This window comes from Hyla sarda, chromosome 12 (genome assembly GCF_029499605.1).
Source record: "Hyla sarda isolate aHylSar1 chromosome 12, aHylSar1.hap1, whole genome shotgun sequence".
Taxonomy (NCBI): domain Eukaryota; kingdom Metazoa; phylum Chordata; class Amphibia; order Anura; family Hylidae; genus Hyla; species Hyla sarda.
Window position 1 is genome coordinate 31777633 of NC_079200.1, and position 24296 is coordinate 31801928.

Below are 24296 nucleotides of genomic sequence, written 5' to 3' on the forward strand. Positions count from 1 at the left end.
ATCTGGTTTTGCCCATAGCAACCAATCACATCTCAGCTTTCATACTTTAATGAGCTCTAGTAAAGTTAAAGTTGAGCCGTGATTGGTTGCTGTGAGCAAAACTAGAGAGTTCTGGTCTCTGGCAGATTAATTACTTTGGGACATTATGTAAAAACTGCACATTATTTTAGAATATAATCACTTCTTGTGTTTTTCCAGATATCATTTCACCCTCCATACCCTATGACGAAGAGGATGATGAAGAGTCCTACGATGATGTGGACAGCTTGAACTCCTCTCATATGATACACCCTCCACCTCTGAACAGGGCAGACAGTCCCACAGGGGATGATGACATCTATGAGGTAGTTCCAGGTAAGAGGTTACTAATCTAAAGCCATGGGCATCACTCTCTTCTCACACATTGTTTAGTTTCCAGCTGTAGGTTATTTGTCTTCACTCATTGTATGGTTCTTTGTTTTATTATGCTAATGAGCATACAGTCTCTGCTGGGGCCATTTCTCGTGTCCCAAGCAGAATAAAAAACCAACATTATTTCCTCAGCAAGTCATCGTCGTTAATGAAGTTTTACAAAAACAGATACAACCAAGGAAAAATAAAATTTCACAGGTGATAAATTTTTCCAATTTCCCTGGCAGAATTGGATCAGATTGTTAAATTAAGAGTGAAGGTGTCTGTTAGACAGCAAGGAGCGGTGATGGGTAATTTTATAGAGTGGAAAATTGAATCAAATTGCTACATTAAAACCCAGCTCCTGCGAGATTTTTCTGTAGTGCCGTCCACTTTGTCACTGTTCAGAGTCCGTGCACAGCTGTGCCGCAGGCTCCCAGTTTCTGCACCGCTGGTCCTTCTGCCACAACTGGCTCATGTTTTCTCTCTTGACTCCCAGTGCCAACTTGGTGCAAGAGAAAGGCGTGCAGCCTGCAGGGGGACAAATAAGATGCTCTTCTTACATAAAAAGAGTAGCTTTGGCAGAAGTGTCCATATGTCCAGCTTTTTAATAGCTGCGTCTTACTCCTGCACGCATCTATATACTGCAGAGTGTGTCGTGCTAGATAAAACAGTCATTAGCATTCTTATTTACACATTTCCAACGTGGTTTACACTCTTTCTCTACAATAACAATATACAAATGATATTTAGGTATAAATTGCAGACCACAAAACGTATGATCCGTAGATGTAGTAGAATTTAGAGGTACAAGGACGAATATGATTAATTATGAAGGCAGTGTAAGATTGATATGGGGAAGAGGTGATTATGACATGGCAATCTGGTGGAAGTGGTTGTGATGTTTGTAGCCTTTTAGAAATAGTAGTATTATTATTACTTTTTTTTTATAACTCCTTTTCTATGTTGATACTGTGCAAAGCTTAAATGTAAACGTACAATAATTAGGGAAATCGATAGAAACAGTAAAATGTAGGTGAAGTGAACTAACAAGGTTATAATGAAGTTAGAACACACATCAAGAGGAGTTTGGGGAAAATTATGCTGTCTTTGGCAGTGCTTAATTTAAGAGTTGGTCCAATAAAGGAATATAAAAATGCCTAAAGTCCATTTTCCAAGCACCATTCTTTTTAGACTACAGTGCTAAGAAAATTCACCTAAAACATAATGCATGTGAGATGTTCCACCCATAAGGAGTTATCAGTAAAACCCAGCTTCAGGATTAGTGTCATGACTTAACCAGAATGTGCGCTGAAATATATACTGTCATAAAAAGTCATTGTGTGATGGGATTCTAATCAACTGCTTTCTGATGTGATTGCATGCATTACACAAAGACCAAATGTAAGACGGATTCCTATCTTAGTATATTAATCTATCAAAGCTGACCTTCTTTCTGTGCTCGAGACCTTTCGAGCCCTCCTGTCGTCTTGGAGATGAGCTGGAATACAGCTAGAAGACTGAGGCCATTAATGGCAATAAATGTGGATGAGCACAGAGACTGTCTGCGATTACAGCAAGAAAAAAAAAACAACCCTGCTCTCTGGAGAGACTTCCCGTAAGGCAGCAAGAAAGTGAGACAGATCACTTTGGAGCCCTATGGGAGCTGCACAGCAGGACTGGGATACTTTTACTGGTCCGCTCCATTTGGAGGGGGCTGGATCACTTAGCAGAATGCCAGGAAGACACTCACACTAAAGCTTTGCCTTACCTGATCACTTGGGAGGGAGCAGGTGCCTACAAGAACTGGAACCTTCTCAGCATCAGTGGCATGTAGAGAGCATCCTATTAGTAATGGTTTCCTTAGATTACCACCTTTTACACGATGGTTGTACCCATCTGATTAATATGATTCTTAAAAGTGTCACTGTCATCATAAACTTTAAAGAATACATCCTGGAAAGCTTATCACAATGATAACATATTTATCTAGAGGCGGTCACTCAAGTTCTGTGATACTAAGCTCCAAATACAATGCAACAAATACAAGTTCACGCAATTTGCCTCAGCTGCTAGAGGAACCTTCCCAAATACACAGGTTTATACAGTTCCAGTTGTATTAAGAAATACAACCTGCCGCAGGAGAGAATTGTGATACTCAGCAATCTTTGTAACCAGTAAAAGTAGGAAAGAAGAGAGTTAAATAACTATATTTAAAAATTTTCCATCAAAATAGCTGTATGAGGGCTTGCTTTTTTTTTACTGGACAATGTGTCCCTTTAATGGAATAATTTTTGGGTTCACATAACTTTTTAGTTAACTTTTATGAACACTTTTTTCAGGGGAAATTGAAAATTCTATTGTCATTTTTTTAGTGCCTTTAAAGTTTGACATTCACCACACAGTATAAATAACATCATATATTTATATGAATTTATATACTTTTGTTTTTATAATGGTTTACTTCTTTTGCACAGAAGAAAAACTTAAAGGGATATTTTTCACCACAGTCACCAGCACTAACGTGCAAGTACAGGCCTATACTGCAGATGACATTGAGTACAAGGGTCTTTAGTAGAGATGAGCGAACTTACAGTAAATTCGATCCGTCACAAACTTCTCGGCTCGGCAGTTGCTGACTTATCCTGCATAAATTAGTTCAGCTTTCAGGTGCTCCGGTGGGCTGGAAAAGGTGGATACAGTCCTAGGAAAGAGTCTCCTAGGACTGTATCCACCTTTTCCAGCCTACGGGAACACCTGAAAGCTGAACTCATTTATGCAGACTAAAGTCATCAACTGCCGAGCCAAGAAGTTCGTGACAAATCGAATTTACTGTAAGTTCGCTCATCTCTAGTCTTTACCTTTAACTTTACTGTGCCTCTGTTTCAGCGATATTGAGGGGAATATTGGGGACATTGCACCTGGCTGTTCCCAAGCCCAAGAAGCACTGTCCAGCCTGCCTGTTTTTTCCTTGGTAACACCCTCTTCATAAATATTCATGTCTTCTTCCCCTAAGCGCAAAGGCTGTTCCTGCTGGCTTGAATGTGTGCAAGAGAGAGCTCCCTGCACATACAGACAACATGCTTAGGGGAAGAAGACATGAATATTTATGAAGACGACATTACCAAGAAAAAAGCGGGCTGGCTTGACAGGGCATCTCATTGCTTGGAAATGCCCCAAGTGCACCGAACAATCTCATACCTCCCAAATTTAGTGAGAGCATAGAGGGACAAGCCACACCTCTAACCACACCCATTGCCACACCCCCTAACCATGCCCTCAGTCACATCCTAACCACGCCTACTTCTGCTAAATGGGAATATCTCTTTAACAGCAATAATGTTGTCAGTCTGTCATCTAAGTTTAGGAGGACCTCCTATACTGACAGCTACCTCCATCATCACAACTACAGACCATATAATTGATTACATACAGTAATCTTCTCTGACGTCTTCTCTGATTGGCGTCCTTCACTTTACTTTTTGTTCTCCATCCAGCTCAGACCACCACCGGCTTATTCCGGCTACAACTCATCACTTGAGAGCATGGCGGGGAAAAAACTTTTAGCCTCTGCACTTTTCCAAGAACTATAATGCCCCCCTTAGTAGTCGCATTGCATAGTTAGGTCGCTCTAGTAGATAGACAAGTCCCTTCAGGTAGTTTCCCCCATCACATAGGTGCCCCGAGTAGGTAGGGACCCCCCCCCCCCCCCCCGAGAGAGTTGCCTATGTAGGTAAATTCCCCAGATAGTTGTCCCCTGTATGAAAACCCTCATATGAAGGTAGCAGGTAGCCCCCCTATTAGCTTGGTAGTTAGTCTCCATAATAGCTTGTAGGTAGTAAAGGGCCTCCCATATTTGCTAGGCAGGAACGTAGTAGATATCCCCCACATTAGGTAGGCAGCAGAAGTCCCCCACATTAGGTATGCAGCAGATCTCCCACATAGTAGGCAACAGTTTTCACCATAGTAGGAAGCACATGTCCTCACGTAAGGTTGGCAGCAGCAGCTCCCCCATAGTAAGGAGCAGTTCCCCCATAGTAGGTTGCTGTTCTCCCATAGTAGGCAGCAGTTTCCCACATAATGGCAGCAGTCCCCCCCCCATAGTAGCAGCAGTCCCCCCTTAATAGCAGCAGTTCTCCCTAAAGTAGGCTACAACAGTCTCCCCATAGTAGGAAGCAGTCCCCCCCCCCCCCCCCACCCAAGTAGACAGCTGTTTCCCCCATAGTAGGCAGATGTCCCCCAGAGTAGGCGGCAGCTATGTCTCAGGCAGACACCACAGATGTGGTCTGATCAGATACCGGTCTTTCCACAAGAGGAGGTAAATGTGCTTCCTCCACTGCCTTTTAAAAAACAAACAAACTCTCAAAGGCTACTTTCGGGTAGTTTTCTACTTGGTACGTTATTGTTGACTGCTAAACATGCCTTTGTGACCCACATATGACAGACATTTTGCCCTGTTGACAAACTTAGAGGGAATGCATCATTGAACAAAGAGAAGTAGGATTATAGTTTAGATGAATTGCCCACCATGTGGGCCATTCTGACCAAGCTGTTAGGGGTTATTGAGAGCAGTGGTTACATAAGGGCACACAATGAAACAGGCTCCAGACGGCCCAGACAGGCCACCAGTAGAGAGGATCGTTTGATAATTTAACACGCACAAGCAGCTCCCTCTGTTTCCTTGTCCACCACCCAGACACAGGGGACACCTTTTTTACATACATCTGTCTTTGCCCTGATCATTTCCAGGTGCTTAGCGGAAGTAAATTTATTGTCACAGAGCCCATTACGTATCCTACTATTGACACACTGCCATCCTTGCCTGTGTTAGCAATAGTGTGATCAACAAAAAACCTGGACCATTACGGACTGGAACTGTATCGTCTTTATGACGAATTCTGATTCTGTTTGGGGTCCGGTGATAATCGGGGTAGAGTATTGAGGCTTTGCTGTGAAGTGACACTGTCCCAACTGTTGGTGTGATGGTCTGGGGAGCCATCCCATATGACAGTCGGTCACCCTTAGTATTGATACGAGGGACACAAATAGCTCAGCAATATGTAAAAGGCATCCTGCGACACATGTTGTCTCTCATAGCTTCCAACTGGCATTTTTCAGCAGGATGGATAATGCTCGCACACATGGCAAGGGTTTTCCAGGAATGTCTCTTCCAGATTGCAACACTTCCTTGGCCTGCTTTTGCGCCACATTTATCGCCAGTTGAACATTAATGGACTAGCTTGGGCACCAGCTTTGGCAACTTTCAGGCTGAGCTTCATTATCTGTAGGCAAATATGCTGCAGGATGCTATGCTGAACCTATATGCCTCTATGCTCGACCGTATCATCTTGTATCCAGGAAAAGGGCGGTCTAACAGGGTAGTCAAGCTTTTTTTTTTTTTATTATTATTATTATTATAGTTTTCCCCCAAAAAACTTATCCTCTTGCTCAAATATTATAATTACTTACATATATAATCATTACATTTTGTACATACAGTATAAGGTTTCATTTTATTCAAACAACTACTTGGTGTGTTATTTATTTGCCAGTGAGTGTAACTTGTTGTAAAGTGTAACTTCACTGTTGCCTTCTACAACATATACGAGCACTTATTCTGTATATTTAATTGCAGGACCAAATGTAACTAAGTCTGACACCAATAACAGCTCAACAGCATTAACCCTGTTTCTACACTGTAGATTCACCATATAGTCAAGCGTTGCGCTCCCACCTATTCTGCAACATACTTTGTGGAGAAACGCTGCACATGCTGGGTGGAGGAGTTATTGAAGCAGCCGTACAACGCTTAGTGAGTTCCATACACAAGTGCTCATCTCTCAACACCAAAGTTTTCATATTGGATAAAAGATGAATGTTTGAGTTATCCTTTAACTATATGGGGAACCTACAGTGTAGAAGCGGTGTTAATGCTTACTATCATGATCAGTTATTGGTGTAAGGCTGGGTTACATATGACCCTGGAGTCAGATATACAGACTAAGCACCTGTATATGTTGTCATTGCACACACAGGACACATCGATAAAATCAATAACGTATCTCTTAAATAACTTTAAAAAAAACAAACTGTTATTTTCAGTGATAAAAGATCCAATGACCCTTGTTATGGCTGGACCCTGTCATTGCGATTCTTCTTTTTCACTGTGGGTTAGCCTGACTCTAGCCGAGTCTGTGATCTGTACTTGTTTATTGTATTGCAAAGTTCTGTTATATTCAACAAACACCATGGGGTGTGCAGAGTTAAGATTTTTGCATCTGGGTGTCAACTGCAGGTGACTGGCTCCTAAGCTGGTTTCCATGTCTTGTATGTGGCCATGTGACTTATGAGAAGGAAGCATTAAGAAGTCTTTCTCTTCAGCAGGGAGATCATGTTCCAGACAGACTGGTACAAGAGCGGATGTTTGTGTAGAAGAGAGAGCACTGGGACCTACAGTGCCATTTACATCAGACCAGGAAAACAAGCAGACATTAATTTAGAACAGCCGACGTTGAATTCTTTATTAGATCCTCTGCACAAGAGTTATGCTTCTGAAAGTGCCCTAATCAGATTGTGCCCTTCACCATCAAGGGCAACAACTCTTGCCATTCTGTGGGTACTATGGTTTTTGAGATAACACTAGAGCTGGATGTTTGCACACATTGTATTTATAAACCTACATTTCTTTAGTGACACATAAAGTGCAGCATTTTTATTCTGTTTTCTGCAGGCAGGTTCTCTGTCACTGTACTTTAGCTGTGTAATGTGCATGTTGCAGTTTGTATTCCTAGGCAGACTGTTGAAAAGCATTCATTAGTTTCAACAGAGACAAGGCAGATGAAGCGACATAGTACTGAAAGAGAAGAGGACAACGAGGGCCTACCTTTTGTCTATATTGCCAATACATCCACTTTGTTGTTTTTTGTAAATGCAGAAAGTGAGTGAAGCCACTTTCAATAATTTATCTTCAAATCAATGTGAATGAGTTTGTGTCTGGCGGGCTCAATGCTCCACAATCAAGCCTGATTTATTCAATAGAGAGATTCCTCTCTAATGGGGGCAGAGCCGCCGATGCACTGACCCTCCTGCATGGGGCCCAATTTGTAACTTACAAAAAGCTGACCTAATTCTCATTGATTGCCGCTGGTTAGCCAGAGACAGCAGTATGTAGGCATTAGATGTGAGGTGGGCTCCTGTCCAGGAAGGAGACCTACAATGCTTTGCTCTCTCAGCTTGTCCCATTCCCATATCTATTTATTAAATGCCTGTATTTCAGCCATGGTAATGTATATGAATGTCTTATATTAAAGTGGAGAGTTAATTGTAAAACCCACAGTATTTGTTATGTATTAATGGATATTCTTTTTTTTTTAATCCCTCGCTATGGTATATTTAGTCCCACACAATGTATTTTTATACAAATATGTGCGTTTTTGCACCGTTACAGCAGTTTGGCTTTGAAAATGTCAAGGTAGAGATACTTACATCTAAGCCCATTACCTTTGTCCGCTGAATAAAAAAATATATATAGACACACCATGATGTAAAGGATGAGTGTTAAAGGGGTTATCCAGGAAAAAACTTTTTTTTAAATATCAACTGGCTCCAGAAAGTTAAACAGATTTGTAAATTACTTCTATTAAAAAATATTAATCCTTTCAGTACTTATGAGCTTCTGAAGTTGAGTTGTTCTTTTCTGTCTAAGTGCTCTCTGATGACAACTGTCTCGGGAAATGTCCAGAGTAGAAGCAAATCCCCATAGCAAACCTCTTCTGCTCTGTGCAGTTCCCGAGACAAGCAGAGATGTCAGCAGAGAACACTGTTGCCAGACAGAAAAGAACAACTCAACTTTAGCAGCTGATAATTATTGGAAGGAATAAGATTTTTTAATAGAAGTAATTTACAAATCTGTTTAACTTTCTGCAGCCAGTTGATATATAAAAAAAAATACACCTTTAAAGGGGTTATCCAGGAAAAAATTTTTTTTTATATATCAACTGGCTCCAGAAAGTTAAACAGATTTGTATATTACTTCTATTAAGTTTTTCTGTCTAAGTAATCTCTGATGACACCTGTCTCGGGAACCGCCCAGTGTAGAAGAGGTTTGCTATGGGAATTTGCTTCTAAACTGGGCGTTTCCCGAGACACGTGTCATCAGAGATTACTTAGACAGAAAAGAACAACCTTAACTTCAGAAGCTCATAAGTACTGAAAGGATTAAGATTTTTTAATAGAAGTAATTTACAAATCTGTTTAACTTTCTGGAACCAGTTGATATATAAAAAAAAGTTTTTTCCTGGAATACCCCTTTAATGTCTGTTTGGATTGAGTGGAATTTTTCAATTTCTTGTTGCAGAAGTAAAAGTTTATGGTATGATGTAAGTGCAGGACCCTTGGTATTCTGCGGTTAGAGATCGCTCTTATTTTTATCACTTATTTATGAAGTCCAGACATATTCTGCAGTATTGGATAATCACTAGGATTTATGAACATATATTGGTAAACTCAGGAGCTCCACTGAACAGAAGGTGAGAACTCTCCTTGCAAGAGGGTTATCAAAACATAGTAGTCGTGTGAATATTTGTGGCTGTTGAAGTCAAAGAGCAAGAACATTTAAAAGTAAACTGAAGTAAGAGACTAAGGGTAATTTAAGTATACGACTACAGTGATCCTCAGAACTGTAGATAAAGCAGACCTCATTGGGAAGACATTATACTGGACTGGAGAAAAGGATCCTGCCCATGTGTGAATTTTTTAAATGAATTCCCACCCTTAAACACTTTAACCAACATTCTCTTCTGATTAATTCCTTATAAAAACTTAAGCCCTTGGTGCTAACATCCTCTCTGTAGACATAAATGATATGCCAAGGTGGATCACACAAGACCTTTTCCAAAACTTGCTACAATGGTGGGGATCTTCCTTCTCTTCCGTTAAATGGAATTTGTTATCTAGATTAATTTTTACTGATAAGAGCCAGTTACTAAAACATGTTCTTTTTTCTCATCTGGTTCTATTTTCTGATTGTACTTTTTTTTTTAATATGTTCTTTTCTTTCTAGTACATTATAATGTTTTTTAACAGCATTTAAACATATGCTTATGGTAAGCTCCTTTAACTTATATACAAAAAAAAAAAAAGTCTCCAGACCCTATTTTTTCTTTGGGGTAGCCTTGTAATCATGCTCTGTGACCTTTGCAGAGGTCAGTTTACAGGAGAGGGGGAGGCTGAGCTACTTCTGTTTTCTCTTGCTAATGGTGTCACCTTTCACTGTAGTTTTGTAGACATCACTTTCCAGCTGCCTCCCCCTTATCATCACAGACAGAACAGAAATGAACCCAACAATATTCTGGGATTATTTTATAATATAGATAGTAAAGTAGGAAGTTAGAAAAAAATCACCATAGAAATTAGATTTACACAATATTTTCTGATGACACATTCCCTTTATGCTAGAAGGGTAACCTTGTGAAAAAATTGGTAATATTTCCTTTCTTCCTGAGCAAGGTATTTTTTCCTCATTTTTCTTAGTAAAGGATGGACAGGAGCTTGGAATTCCCAGAAGGAAGTGCGTCTGCAGCTGGAAGCACCAAAATACATGTGCTTTGTTGTTTGTTTGGTGTTTTTTTTTTTCATTTGTGACTATTTAAAGTCTCAGCTTCCACATTTCTTTTGTTTTGTTCAGTTAAAGGGGTATTCTGGGTACTAAAAACTCTACTATTGTGCTGGGGCCACCATGAAAGTACAAACAAAACACAAAAAAACACAGTAGAACACCATTACAAACCGTAGAGAAGATGTGTGAAAAACCGTGCAAAGGAAAAAAAACTAATATGGCCAATGGAACCTAATGAGCAGTCAGACTAACATAATGACTGAACAACATTTGCGTATACACTGCTGAAAAAAATAAAGGGAACACTTAAAGGGGTACTCCGGTGAAAACCTTTTTTCTTTTAAATCAACTAGTGCCAGAAAGTTAAACATATTTGTAAATTACTTCTATTAAAAAATCTTAATCCTTCCTGTACTTATTAGCTGCTGAATACTACAGAGGAAATTATTTTCATTTTGGAATGCCCTCTGATGACATCACGAGCACGGTTTTGTCTGCTGACGTTATTATAATAATAATAACGCTTTATTTATTGTTGTCCATAGTGGGATTTGAACCCAAGTCCCCACCACTGAGCCACCATGCTGCCCTTAGCATACATCTGCTATGCATGGTTGATAAAACACCTCAATTGTGTCGCTAGAGGATACTGGACAGAGATGTCAGCAGAGAGCACTGTGTTCGTGATGTCATCAGTGTTCCAAAAAGAAAGGAATTTCCTCTGTTGCATTCAGCAGCTAATAAGTACTGGAAGGATTAAGATTTTTTAATAGAAGTAATTTACAAATATGTTTAACTTTCTGCCACCAGTTGATTTAAAAGAAAAAAGGTTTTCACCGGAGTACTCCTTTAAATCAACTCAATGTAACTCCAAGTCAATCACACTTCAGTGAAATCACACTGTCCACTCAGGAAGCAACACTGATTGACAATCAATTTCGAATGCTGGTGGTGCTTTCACTCTAGTGGTAGCATGAGACGGAGTCTACAACCCACAGAAGTGGCTCAGGTAGTGTAGCTCATCCAGGATGGCACATCAATGCGAGCTGTGGCAAGAAGGTTTGCTGTGTCTGTCAGCGTAGTGTCCAGAGCATGGAGGCACTACCAGGAGACAGGCCAGTACATCAGGAGACGTGGAGGAGGCCGTAGGAGGGCAACAGCCCAACAACAGGACCACTACCTCCACCTTTGTGCAAGGAGGAGCAAGTGGAGCACTGCCAGAGCCCTGCAAAATGATCTCCAGTAGGCCACAAATGTGCATGTGTACACTCAAATGGTCAGAAACAGACTCCATGAGGGTAATCCACAGGTGGGGGGTTGTGCTTTCAGCCCAACACCGTGCAGGACGTTTGGCATTTGCCAAAGAACACTAAGAGTGGAAAATTCGCTACTGGTGCACTGTGATCTTCACAGATGAAAGCAGGTTCACTCTGAGCACATGTGACAGACGTGACAGAGTCTGGAGACGCTGTGGAGAACTTTCTGCTGCCTGTCAGCATGACCGGTTTGGGGTTGGGTCAGTAATGGTGTGAGGTGGCATTTTTTTGGGTGGCCGCACAGCCTTCCATGTGCTTGCCAGAGGTAGCCTGACTGCCATTAGGTACCCAGATGAGATCCTCAAACCCCTTGTGACACCATATGCTGGTGTGTTTGGCCCTGGGTTCCTCCTAATGCAAGACAATCCTAGACCTCATGTGGCTGCAGTTCCTGCAAGAGGAAGGCATTGATGCTATGGACTGGCTCGCCCGTTCCCCAGACCTGAATCCGATTGAGCACATCTGGGACATCATGTCTCGCTCCATCCACCAATGCCACGTTGCTCCACAGACTGTCCAGGAGTTGGCGGATGCTTTAGTCCAGGTCTGGGAGGACATCCCTCAGGAGACCATCCTCCACCTCATCAGGAGCATGCCCAGGTGTTGTAGGGAGGTCATACGGGCACGTGGAGACCACACACACTACTGAGACTCATTGTGACTTGTTTTGAGGACATTACATCAAAGTTGGATCAGCCTGTAGTGTGGTTTTCCACTTTGATTTTGAGTGTGACTCCATATCCAGACCTCCATGGGTTGATAGATCTGATTTCCATTGATAATTTTTGTGTGATTTTGTTGTCAGCACATTCAACTATGTAAAGACGAAAGTATTTCATACATTTAGTTTATTCATTCAGATCTATTATGTGTTATCTTAGTGTTCCCTCTATTTTTTTGAGCAGTGTATATAGCCCTGCCTTTCCATTTACATATGTCAAAAATAATGTTGACTGTACTTCCTTTGTACTTCCTTTCTAGCTCTACTAGATGCCCTATAATTATACAGGTGAAACTCGAAAAATTTGAATATCGTGCAAAAGTTCATTTCTTTCAGTAATGCAATTTAAAAGGTGAAATTAATATATACGAGAGACTCATTACATGGAAAGCAAGATAGTTCAAGCTGTGATTTGTCATTATTGTGATGATTAAGGCTTACAGCTCATGAAAACCTCAATCCACAACCTCCCTTTCCAAATTGTGGAAAAATAAGATTGTTTCAAGCATGTGATGCTCCTTTAAACTCGCCTGGGGCAGGTAACAGTTGTGGACAATATAAAAATCATACAACGATATAACCCCTAGGCGTTAGTTAGAACCTATCGGTACATGTGTTACTGAATAAAACTTAGCTTTTATTATGTGCAAGAAATAATTAAGATTAAAGGTGAGATTCACATGTTTAAAAATACACCTCAATTGTGTCGCTAGAGGATACTGAACCCATACACTCTGAATATTGAGCCAATGAATCACTCCAATATCATGCTCTGATCACACATTAGATAGTCAACCAGAAAGTGAATATTGAGCCACTCTATTATAGATTTCTATCACAGTGTATAAAACTCCTCTATCACGGTGGGAGCTATACTGTAGGGGATTATCATCCCTCAAAACACCCTATTCACTATATAGGTTGATTGCTGAATCTATATAGAGTGGGGCTGATACTGGTATATACCACCTAGGGCTGGGCAGTATGACTAAATGTGTGTATCACGGTATTTTTTAAACTTTTGGCGACTCCATGGTATATAACGGTATTTCCTAGCGCCCCCCCTCCCATATTAATTATCAGCCCACATCAATACTCACATATCACCCGCATGCGCTGCCCTCCTCGTTTGTTGTGGCTGCCGGCGCTGTCACTCTCTACTATTCGGTATCCATATGCCCGGGGTGCAAAAGGTAAACAAAATAAACTTTAACGCGCCTACGTCGGCCTTACGCTGGGGACGGGAACGTCGGAGAGCTGTCAGCCTATTACTGGCCGCAGCGATGTTCTGACTCAGCCAGTGATAGGCTGAGCCCACTGTCATGTAAGAAGCCAGTTTCTTACATGGCAGTGGGCTCAGCCTATCACCGGCCAAGGTGAAACATCGCTGCGGCCGGTGATAGGCTGACGGCTCTCCGACGTTCCCATCCCCAGGAAACAAGTGAGGCCGGTACCAGACAAACAGGAGGTGAGTTTTTTTTTTTGCAGCCCGGGCATAGGGATACCGCACAGTATAGAGCAGTGGTCTCCAACCTGCGAACCACCAGATGTTGCAAAACTACAACTCCCAGCATGCCCGGACAGCCAACGGTTGTCCGAGCATGCTGGGAGTTGTAGTTTTGCAACATCTGGAGGTCCGCAGGTTGGAGATAGCTGATATAGAGGTTCAGTGCCGGTGGCCGCAACAAACAGGACGAGGAGGGCAGCGCATGCGGTTGACATGTGAGTAGTACCCTGATGGGGACAGCACTGGGCTAATAATTAATTGGGGGGGCAGAACAGCGCTCGCAGGTCACATAGGATTAGTTCCCCGATGTGGGGACAGCGCAGCGCTGGGCTGATTCATTCATTCCCGAGGGGGAGGGGCCAAACCGGTATTGCGGTATGGGTTAAAATTCATATCGTGCAGCACAAAAATTTCAGTATTCGGTATGAACCGGTATACCGCCCAGCCCTAATACCACCTCAATATATACACCACTTATATATGTGGTATTTCAGTGCATATATTTTTTGGAATGTAATATGCATCTGACACTTCAATTTAGTGATTCACAACATCTGTAACCCTGCTGTGTACCGCAGGCGTGGACTATCCAATGGCTCGCTATCCTTTCATTTTACTTTAACCAAATTTACTAGTGCAGTATATTAGACACAATAGAGGTGTAATTAAAACATAGAACTGTCACACCCCGACATGTTTCGCCACTTGCGTGGCTTTATCAAGGAGTCAACTGACAGAAGTTGCAAAATATGGGCAACAACATGCAATGCAAACATGAAATGATTTTCACTTTATTATAGCAGTGTAGCAAAAACCTCCAAACTCCACAAGGACTTGAATCGGCGCAGAATGGATGAGGAACAAGAAGATCACTAGGCGATTTATTTGGAACAACGCGTTTCGACGCCAGGACAGGTGTCTTTTTCAAGTGAACTTGAAAAAGACGCCTGTCCTGGCATCAAAACGCGTTGTTCCAAATAAATCATCTAGTGATCTTCTTGTTCCTCATCCATTCTGCGCCGATTCAAGTCCTTGTGGAGTTTGGAGGTTTTTGCTACATTTGCTACACTGTTGCGGTGGTGAGACTGGCTGCATTGTGGAATACCTTTTACAGTGTTGTGCCTGACTTTGCACAACCTATTGGGTAAGCGCATCCGATAATATCGGCTTAGTTATATTACCCTTTTAATGCACTATGAAGCGCTTCTTGTCTTTTTACATTTATTATAGCAGTGACATATATATGCCCAATGTTACGCCTAGCGCTCCGGGTCCCCGCTCCTCCCCGGAGCGCTTACGGCGTCTCTCTCTCCGCAGCGCCCCGGTCGGTCCCGCTGACCGGGAGCGCTGCACTGTCATGGCCGTCGGGGATGCGATTCGCACAGCGGGACGCGCCCGCTCGTGAATCGCATCCCAGGTCACTTACCCGTTCCGGTCCCCTGCTGTCATGTGCTGGCGTGCGCGGCTCCGCTCTCTAGGGCGCGCGCGCGCCAGCTCCCTGAGACTTAAAGGGCCAGTGCACCAATGATTGGTGCCTGGCCCAATTAGCTTTATTGGCTTCCACCTGCTCCCAGACTATATCTGATCACTGCCCCTGCACTCCCCTGCCGGATCTTGTTGCCTTAGAGCCTAGTGAAAGCGTTACTGTGTTTGTCCATACTGTGTACTTGACCTCCTGCTTTTGCCTTATTGACTACGATTCTTGCTGCCTGCCCCGACCTTCTGCTACGTCCGACCTTGCTTCTGTCTACTCCCTTGTACCGCGCCTATCTTCAGCAGTCAGAGAGGTTGAGCCGTTGCTAGTGGATACGACCTGGTCACTACCGCCGCAGCAAGACCATCCCGCTTTGCGACGGGCTCTGGTGAACACCAGTAGTGACTTAGAACTGGTCCACTAGCACGGTCCACGCCAATCCCTCTCTGGCACAGAGGATCCACCTCCTGCCAGTCAGCATCGTGACAGTAGATCCGGCCATGGATCCCGCTGAGGTTCCCCTGCCAGCTATCTCTGATCTCACCACGGTGGTCGCCCAGCAATCCCGACAGATCGCCCATCTAACCCACCAGCTGTCGGAAGTATCCACCATGGTGCAGCAACTTCAGTCGCAACTTCTGCCTCTGCTACAGCAGCAACCATCTCCTCCGCCAGCTCCTGCACCCCTTCCGCAGCGAGTGGCCACTCCTAGCCTCCGCTTGTCCCTGCCGGACAAATTTGATGGGGACTCTAAGTTTTGCCGTGGCTTTCTTTCGCAATGTTCCCTGCACTTGGAGATGATGTCGGACCAGTTTCCTACTGAAAGGTCTAAGGTGGCTTTCGTAGTCAGCCTTCTGTCTGGAAAAGCCCTGTCATGGGCCACACCGCTCTGGGACCGCGATGACCCCGTCACTGCCTCTGTACACTCCTTCTTCTCGGAAATTCGAAGTGTCTTTGAGGAACCTGCCCGAGCCTCTTCTGCTGAGACTGCCCTGCTGAACCTGGTCCATGGTAATTCTTCCGTTGGCGAGTACGCCATACAATTCCGTACTCTTGCTTCTGAACTATCCTGGAATAATGAGGCCCTCTGCGCGACCTTTAAAAAAGGCCTATCCAGCAACATTAAAGATGTTCTGGCCGCACGAGAAATTCCTGCTAACCTGCATGAACTCATTCATCTAGCCACTCGCATTGACATGCGTTTTTCTGAGAGACATCAAGAGCTCCGCCAGGAAAAAGACTTAGATCTCTGGGCACCTCTCCCACAGTCTCCGTTGCAATCTACGCCTAGGCCTCCCGCCGAGGAGGCCATGCAAGTGGATCGGTCTCGCCTGACCCAGGAGGAGAGGAATCGCCGTAGGGAAGAAAATCTTTGTCTGTACTGTGCCAGTACCGAGCATTTCTTGGTGGATTGCCCTATCCGTCCTCCACGTCTGGGAAACGCACGCTCGCACCCAGCTCTCGTGGGTGTGGCGTCTCTTGATTCAAAGTCGGCTTCTCCACGTCTCACGGTGCCCGTGCGGATTTCTCCTTCAGCCAACTCCTCCCTCTCAGCCGTGGCCTGCCTGGACTCTGGTGCCTCTGGGAATTTTATTCGGGAGTCCTTGGTGAATAAATTCCGCATCCCGGTGACCCGTCTCGTCAAGCCACTCTACATTTCCGCGGTCAACGGAGTCAGGTTGGATTGCACCGTGCGTTACCGCACGGAGCCCCTCCTAATGTGCATCGGACCTCATCACGAAAAAATTTAGTTTTTGGTCCTCTCCAATTGCACTTCCGAAATTCTCCTTGGACTACCCTGGCTTCAACACCATTCCCCAACCCTGGATTGGTCCACAGGGGAGATCAAGAGCTGGGGTACCTCTTGTTTCAAGGACTGCCTTAAACCGGTTCCCAGTACTCCCTGCCGTGACCCTGTGGTTCCCCCTGTATCCGGTCTCCCTAAGGTCTTTATGGACTCTGCCTGCCATAAGAAGTGCCTCTCCCCCCCTCCCAGTCCAGTCAGGCAAGCCTCGGTGCCTCCTCATGGCCCCCGTCCTGGTGTCACACTGCCCCGTGCCAGGCCTCGCCCTCTGCCCTCCCTCCCCATTCCCACTCCTGCTGTACTGCCTGCCGTTGAGGAATCCCTCCATTCTTTCCCGGTGTCCTCATCCCAGGGGAGGCAGTTACCGGACAAAGAGAAGGGGAGACCTAAGGGGGGGGGGGTACTGTTACGCCTAGCGCTCCGGGTCCCCGCTCCTCCCCGGAGCGCTTGCGGCGTCTCTCTCTCCGCAGCGCCCCGGTCGGTCCCGCTGACCGGGAGCGCTGCACTGTCATGGCCGTCGGGGATGCGATTCGCACAGCGGGACGCGCCCGCTCGCGAATCGCATCCCAGGTCACTTACCCGTTCCGGTCCCCTGCTGTCATGTTCTGGCGCGCGCGGCTCCGCTCTCTAGGGCGCGCGCGCGCCAGCTCCCTGAGACTTAAAGGGCCAGTGCACCAATGATTGGTGCCTGGCCCAATTAGCTTTATTGGCTTCCACCTGCTCCCAGACTATATCTGATCACTGCCCCTGCACTCCCCTGCCGGATCTTGTTGCCTTAGAGCCTAGTGAAAGCGTTACTGTGTTTGTCCATACTGTGTACTTGACCTCCTGCTTTTGCCTTATTGACTACGATTCTTGCTGCCTGCCCCGACCTTCTGCTACGTCCGACCTTGCTTCTGTCTACTCCCTTGTACCGCGCCTATCTTCAGCAGTCAGAGAGGTTGAGCCGTTGCTAGTGGATACGACCTGGTCACTACCGCCGCAGCAAGACCATCCCGCTTTGCGGCGGGCTCTGGTGAACACCAGTAGTGACTTAGAACCGGTCCACTAGCACGGTCCACGCCAATCCCTCTCTGGCACAGAGGATCCACCTCCTGCCAGCCGGCATCGTGACACCCAACTATAGTACATACTACATGTAAGATGGTATTACTTTATTACTACTATGAGATAGTTTCTTAGTTGTTTTTCTGGAGGAGAGCAAATTTGCATAGATTTTCCCCATAGAGTCAATCCGCCCGCCCCCCAGGAAGTACCATTGAGAACCTGGAGACAGATACCTTTTGTAAAGCTACAAAAAAAAGAAGAAAAATATGTCAAGAGGAAAGTGGTTTTATTTAGTTTGGGGAGTTCAATATGTGTCATGTTAGCTTTTGTTACTATTATGGAAATGAATAGTTCTGAATGTTGTTTCTGGTTCTTACATTTTTTTTTTTTTCCCTTACATGTGAAGAAGAGGAGATTGGAGATTCTTACACGTTAAAAGGTACTAAAAGGTTATATTATGATTATGGGCGTGGAAAAATATAGTGAGAACAGTTAGCACCTCCTGTGCTTTATTCTAAAATTGAGATTCATAAAATCTCTTATAGAACTGCTCTTGGGAACCATATTAAGGCATAAGGCACATTACACAAGTTTGAGCTCTTTCTGCTCGGTTTAATAAACATTATTTACCTTGTCCCAGGGAACCCCTTCATAGATATCATTGTAAATGACTGACTATAATTCTATGGTTCATTTTAAAATGCTTTCCGTTGTAAATCTAGTCATCCCTTCAAATTGTGCCTCTGTTCACTTAAAAACATTGCAAGACAAATCATAATGAATGTGGAGCCCTTCATGATACTAATAGAGAGATTTACTCTTCTGACAGTAGTGTTTGGATTACTTGCTTGTGATGCTGAGATGGTAAAGGACAGTGGCATACATAAAAGAACAGGGGCTCCATGGCAAATATTAAAATGGGTCTCATTTTGCCCCCATGTAAGGTCTGGGGTTAATTTCCTTTTGCTTTCTGTGACCAATGAAGTTTCCTGGGGGGGAAATTCTGCACAGTTTCTTACATGAAGAGAAAGACTTGAGACCAACCAGGACAGAGCCCCCTCTCTTTCCAAGGGCCCTATAGCATTGCCCTGCCACTATTTAAGGAATCCCTTCATAATGTGACTCCTTCAGGAGATCACTAAGCTTGCATAGGGATAAATATAAGCCAGGCAATTGCCTGCTACCTGGGGGAAAAAAAAGAAACAAAGCTTTCTTCCAGAGGAAAAATAAGTGTCTCTCTAGTGCTACCTACTGTATTAGAGGTGGCATGTGATGAACACATTTTAAATAGACTCTCATTTCATAAAGTCCCATCTAACAGGTGAGTACACGTTTTAAAAGATTTTTATCTCAGCATGAGCCCATTGCAAAGTAAAGTATTCCACAGACCACCCCTTTCCAGCCATTTAGAGGTGACAGTGACTTTTTAAGGCTGTGTTCTCTGCACATATATAAGGCATACAGTTGTATTCATGTATTCATTTGGCACCAATTCTAAAAAAATATTTAACTGTGTCTTTAGGATATAATAGGCCCAGAGTATGCTAAAAAGTGCATCCTTCTGGCATACATTCTTTTAGTGAGCATTGGGATATATTTTTTCACACTGTATACCATATATATACACCATTTGGTATTTTACAATAGCATATATTAGCATACATTGCAAGATTTTCCCACCACAAAACATTGTGCGACAAATAGTTTTTATTTCATTCACTGAAGGGGACATACATTAAATGGTGACAAAAGAAATGTCTCTGTATAATGTATTACCAGTAGTCAAGCTCACGCTATCAGTACTGGGATCATGCAGGAGTTGTGGAATGAGTTTAACCTGGTCATAGAGAGGACAGTCTTTGTCACAGCAGCCAGTGCCTCTGTCATTCCTTGCACTTGTCTCTATGCCCTGCTTTGCTTGTATGATACTATTCTGTCCATTCATTCTCTAGTAACCACATAACAGTTTACATTCCTTCCTAAAGTGATAGTTCAAGATCTTGCTTCTTAAACATAGTGGTTATAGGCAGAAAATTTCCTGATATTTCTGCTCCCTTGCTTAGAACATCCATGTGTTTCCTGGAGAGGTCACTGAGCAATACTCTGTTACTTCCCATGTCTGCTCAGGAAGACCCATGAGCAGCTGGGAAATGGATGTAGCTTTCAACTTGCAAATTTCAGGGTCACTGCAAGAGCTCAAAGTCACAAGACACAGCACGTTCTGTAATTGTCTACATAGAGAATCAAATTAATGCAAGAAATAAAAATACACTATGGTATGTCAAATATATATAGAGTGATTAAAAATATTTTTCATCAAGTTTTTATTGGGATTTCAGTATTTTTTTGACTACAACAATAGAGGTGCAGACTGCAATTTGCTTTCTGTCACATTCTGGAAACCCTGATAGAAAGCATGTAATGCAGATATGAACAGAGCATTACTATTAATATCTTAAATCAATATTTGGTCAGTTAATATCAGTGTTTTGCCCTCTATAAACCTTTATTCATTATAATATTCATATTGACATTTCTCTGACTATTGTCAGTCACGATCCCGACTGTATTTTTACCTTGGCCACGAGCTAGCTATCACTGCAAAAGAAACCTGAGCCCTCCTAAAATGTAACCTTTGATATACATTAAAAAATGATACCATCAAAAAACAACAATCAGTTGATCCTTTAATACGGAAATTAAAATTACATTCACACAAAATTGCTGCAATCAGTGGGGTGTCGTACTGTGCCTGCAATAATATCCTATGCAGATACTTTAGTCAAAAAAAGACAGCCCACAGTGGTCATGTGCTACACCCAAAAACTCGCAATAAAAAAAAAACCTGATGTGTTTTTCCCCTTAATGATGGGGTTCATCTGGGGATGAAAGACAGGATGAAAACATAACAGCAAGTAGGAAAATCATAGCATGTACATAAAAGTATCATGATAGCAACATGCCAAAGTATTAGTTCCCATTGGTCCAAGTAGACCACTTGCTCAGACCCTCGTTGTCATGATGACCCATCGGGTTTACAGGATAGGATCTTAATACAGGCACAGTATGATACCCCATTCATTGCAGCAAATTTTTGTGACTGTAATTTTCTTTCCCATGTGAGGGATCAACTGATTTTTGTTGTTTTTTTGTTGGTATGATTTTTAACATATATCTATTAAGGGTTACGTTTTAGGAGGGCTCAGGCTTTTGCAGTGATAGCTTTTGTATATGATCTATCTTTATTATTGTGCATCTTATACTGTCAGTGATTTCATGGCCACCGGCTATTCAAATTTGATTTCATATGCAGTTGTATTTGATCATGATGAGCCAACTATATAAGAAGGCAGAAGCTTTCCTAATTTGGCTGTTTCAGTGCATAAACCATATGGAAGATCATGCTGTTTCTCAACTAACTGACAGATAGCAAGATTAAAATGCACCTGTACTTTTCCCACCTCTCATTTTGCACCTGTACTTTCACAAGATGTTTAAAAGCCTGCATGGTTTTGTTACATTAACCCTTCAGAGTGGTTACAAGGTGATTTATAGACTCCCAGTGCTATTATTGAGTCAATGAGAGTCCCTTTCATTGTGCACAGCTATTACTAATTCTTTCCATTTTAAGGGGCAGGGCCAGAGCTGGGCTGTTTGCCAGCACTACTCACATAGGCTTTTTCTTTCTGTTAATTAACTGGCCAATCACAGGACAGCTAATATCCCTCTCCGCTATGTTATAATATAGTGCTAATAAGGGCACTGGATTAAACAAGCAGGCACTGGGCTGGGGAGTGATTCATAATGCATATCTATAGTTGGCATGTTTGGGGGAGAGTAGTTACTGATGCATTGGGTTTGCAAGATGCTGTGTGAGCAGAAAGGAAAGAAACAACAGCAGCAGCAAATCAAAAAAGGGGTTAGCACTGAACAACTGTTGCTGATTATGATGATAAGCACACAGAATAAAGTGTTGGGGGGATTATGATTACATTCAAGAGGCAGCACTGTGTACAATAGAACTAATACTGTTACTTACACAGGGGACAGCTGTCCATAATGGCCAGAGATGAGTGAGAGACTTTCTTTACCTTTCAGGCACAGTGAGAATAGGAGACTGGAGGACAACTCAAGCTATCTCCCAGTCTCATGCACATAGCAGTAGCTAAGCCCAACCCCCATTTCAAATGTGCGTAATTAGTTGGTCATTGACACTTAGTGGTTTTGATAATATGAACCTTATGTCTTAAGGACAGCTAACTGTAATTAGCAACATAGTAACATAGTTCATAAGGTCGAAAAAAGACTAGAGTTAATCAAGGTCAACCTATAAACCCAAGAGTCCCTACTGAGTTGATATAGATCTAGAATCCATAACCTGTAATGTTATTATTCTCCAAAAATACATCCAGACCCCTTTAAAATTATTTTACAGAGTTCACCATGACCACCTCCTCTGGCAGAGAATTCCACAGTCTCAATGCTCTTACAGTAAAGAACCCCCGTCTGTGCTGGTGTAGAAACCTTCTTTCCTTTAGACGTAGAGGATGCCCCCTTGTTCTAGATACAGTCCTGGGTGTAAATAGATCATGGGAGAGATCTCTGTAAGGTCCCCTGATATATTTATACATAGTTATTAGGTCACCCCTTAGCCTTCTTTTTTCTAAACTAAATAACCCCGATTCTGCTAATCTTTCTGGGTACTGCAGTCCTCCCATTCCCCGTATTACTCTGGTTGCCCGTCTTTAAACCCTCTCCAACTCCACTATATCTTTCTTGTATGCTAGTGCCCAGTACTGTACACAGTATTCCATGTGTGGTCTGACTAGTGATTTGTACAGCAGTAGAATTATTTCCTTGTCGTGGGCATCTTTGCCCCTATTGATGCACCCCTTGATTTTATTTGCCTTGGCAGCAGCTGCCAAACACTGGTCACTACAGCTAAATTTACTGTTAACTAAGACTCCCAAGTCCTTTTCCACGTCAGTCGTCCCAAGTGTTCTCCCATTTAATACATAATCCCAGCCCGGGTTTTTCCTCCCCATGTGCATTACCTTACATTTATCAGTGTTGAACCTCATCTGCCACTTCCCAGCCCAAACCTCCAACCTATCCAGATCCATTTGTAACAGTGCACTGTCCTCTATAGTGTTTACCGTTTTTCAGAATTTAGTATCATCTGCAGAGATTGCTACTTTACTATTCAACCCCTCTACAAGGTCATTAATGAATATAATAGAATAGGACCCAAGTCTGACCCCTGTGGTCCCCACTAGTAACAGTCACCCAATCAGAATAAGTACCATTGATAACCACCCTCTGTTTCCTATCACTGAGCCAGTTACTTACCTACTTACACACATTTCCCCCCAGCCCAATCCTTCTCATTTTATGCACCAATCTTTTATATGGCACCGTATCAAATGCTTTGGAAAAATCCAGATATACGACATCCAGCGATTGCCCCATGTCCAGTCTGGAGCTCACCTCCTCATAAAAGCTGATCAGGTTAGTTTGACAGGACCGATCCCTCATAAACCCATGCTGATATGGAGTCATACATTTATTTTTATCATGATGCTCCAAAATAGCATCTCTTAGGAAACCCTCAAACAATTTACATACAACGGAGGTCAAACTAACAGGTCTATAATTCCCGGAGTCACCTTTTGACCCCTTTTTAAATATTGGCACCGCATTTGCCATGCGCCAGTCCTGGGGAACAGTCCTTGTTACTATAGAGTCCCTGAATATTAAAAATAGGGGTCTGTCTATTAAATTACTTAATTCCTTTAGAACTCGGGGGTGAATGCCATCTGGACCTGGTGATTTGTCTATTTTGATTATTTGTAAGCGGCACAGTACTTCTTCCTGGGTTAGACAGGTGACCTGTACTGGGGAGTTTACCTTATCTCGCTGTATTTCACCTGGCATTTCATTTTCCTCGGTGAATACAGTGGAGAAGAATTTGTTTAATATATTTGCTTTTTCATGATCCCCGTTTATAATTTCTTCCTCATCATTTTTTAAGGGGCCAACACTTTAATTTTTAATCTTTTTGCTATTTATATAGTTTAAAAACATTTTGGGGTTAGTTTTACTCTCTTTAGCAATGAGTCTTTCTGTCTCTATTTTTGTGGCTTTTACCAGTTTTTTTTACATATTTTACATTTTTCTCTATAGCTTTTTAATGCTTCTTCACTGCCGTCCTGTTTTAGTAGTTTAAATGCTTTATTTTTGTCATCTATTGCCATTTTTATTCATCCATATTGGTTTTCTTTTATTTCTGACCCTTTTATTCCCATAAAGTATATACCCCTTACAGTGAGAATTTAAGATATTTTTAAAAGTCTCCCATTTAGTGTCAGTATTCTTTTTTTTTTTGAGGAAATTATCCCAATTTATATTGTTAAGGGCTTCT

General features: G+C 42.9%; 1 protein-coding gene across 6 annotated transcripts in view; it reads left to right on the forward strand.

The window, feature by feature from the left end:
- The window catches only part of SKAP1 (src kinase associated phosphoprotein 1), a 430073-nt gene that overhangs the window by 318687 nt on the left and 87090 nt on the right, over window positions 1-24296 (forward strand). For 3 of the 6 annotated variants that reach the window (XM_056547763.1, XM_056547766.1, XM_056547767.1), the window contains 2 exons: window positions 199-354; window positions 18282-18314. In XM_056547763.1, the coding sequence (XP_056403738.1) occupies window positions 199-354; window positions 18282-18314 (189 nt within the window). Of the gene's footprint in view, window positions 1-198; window positions 355-6771; window positions 7900-18281; window positions 18315-24296 lie in introns of those variants that run through there. The other 3 variants (XR_008849179.1, XM_056547765.1, XM_056547764.1) reach the window with 3 other exon arrangements.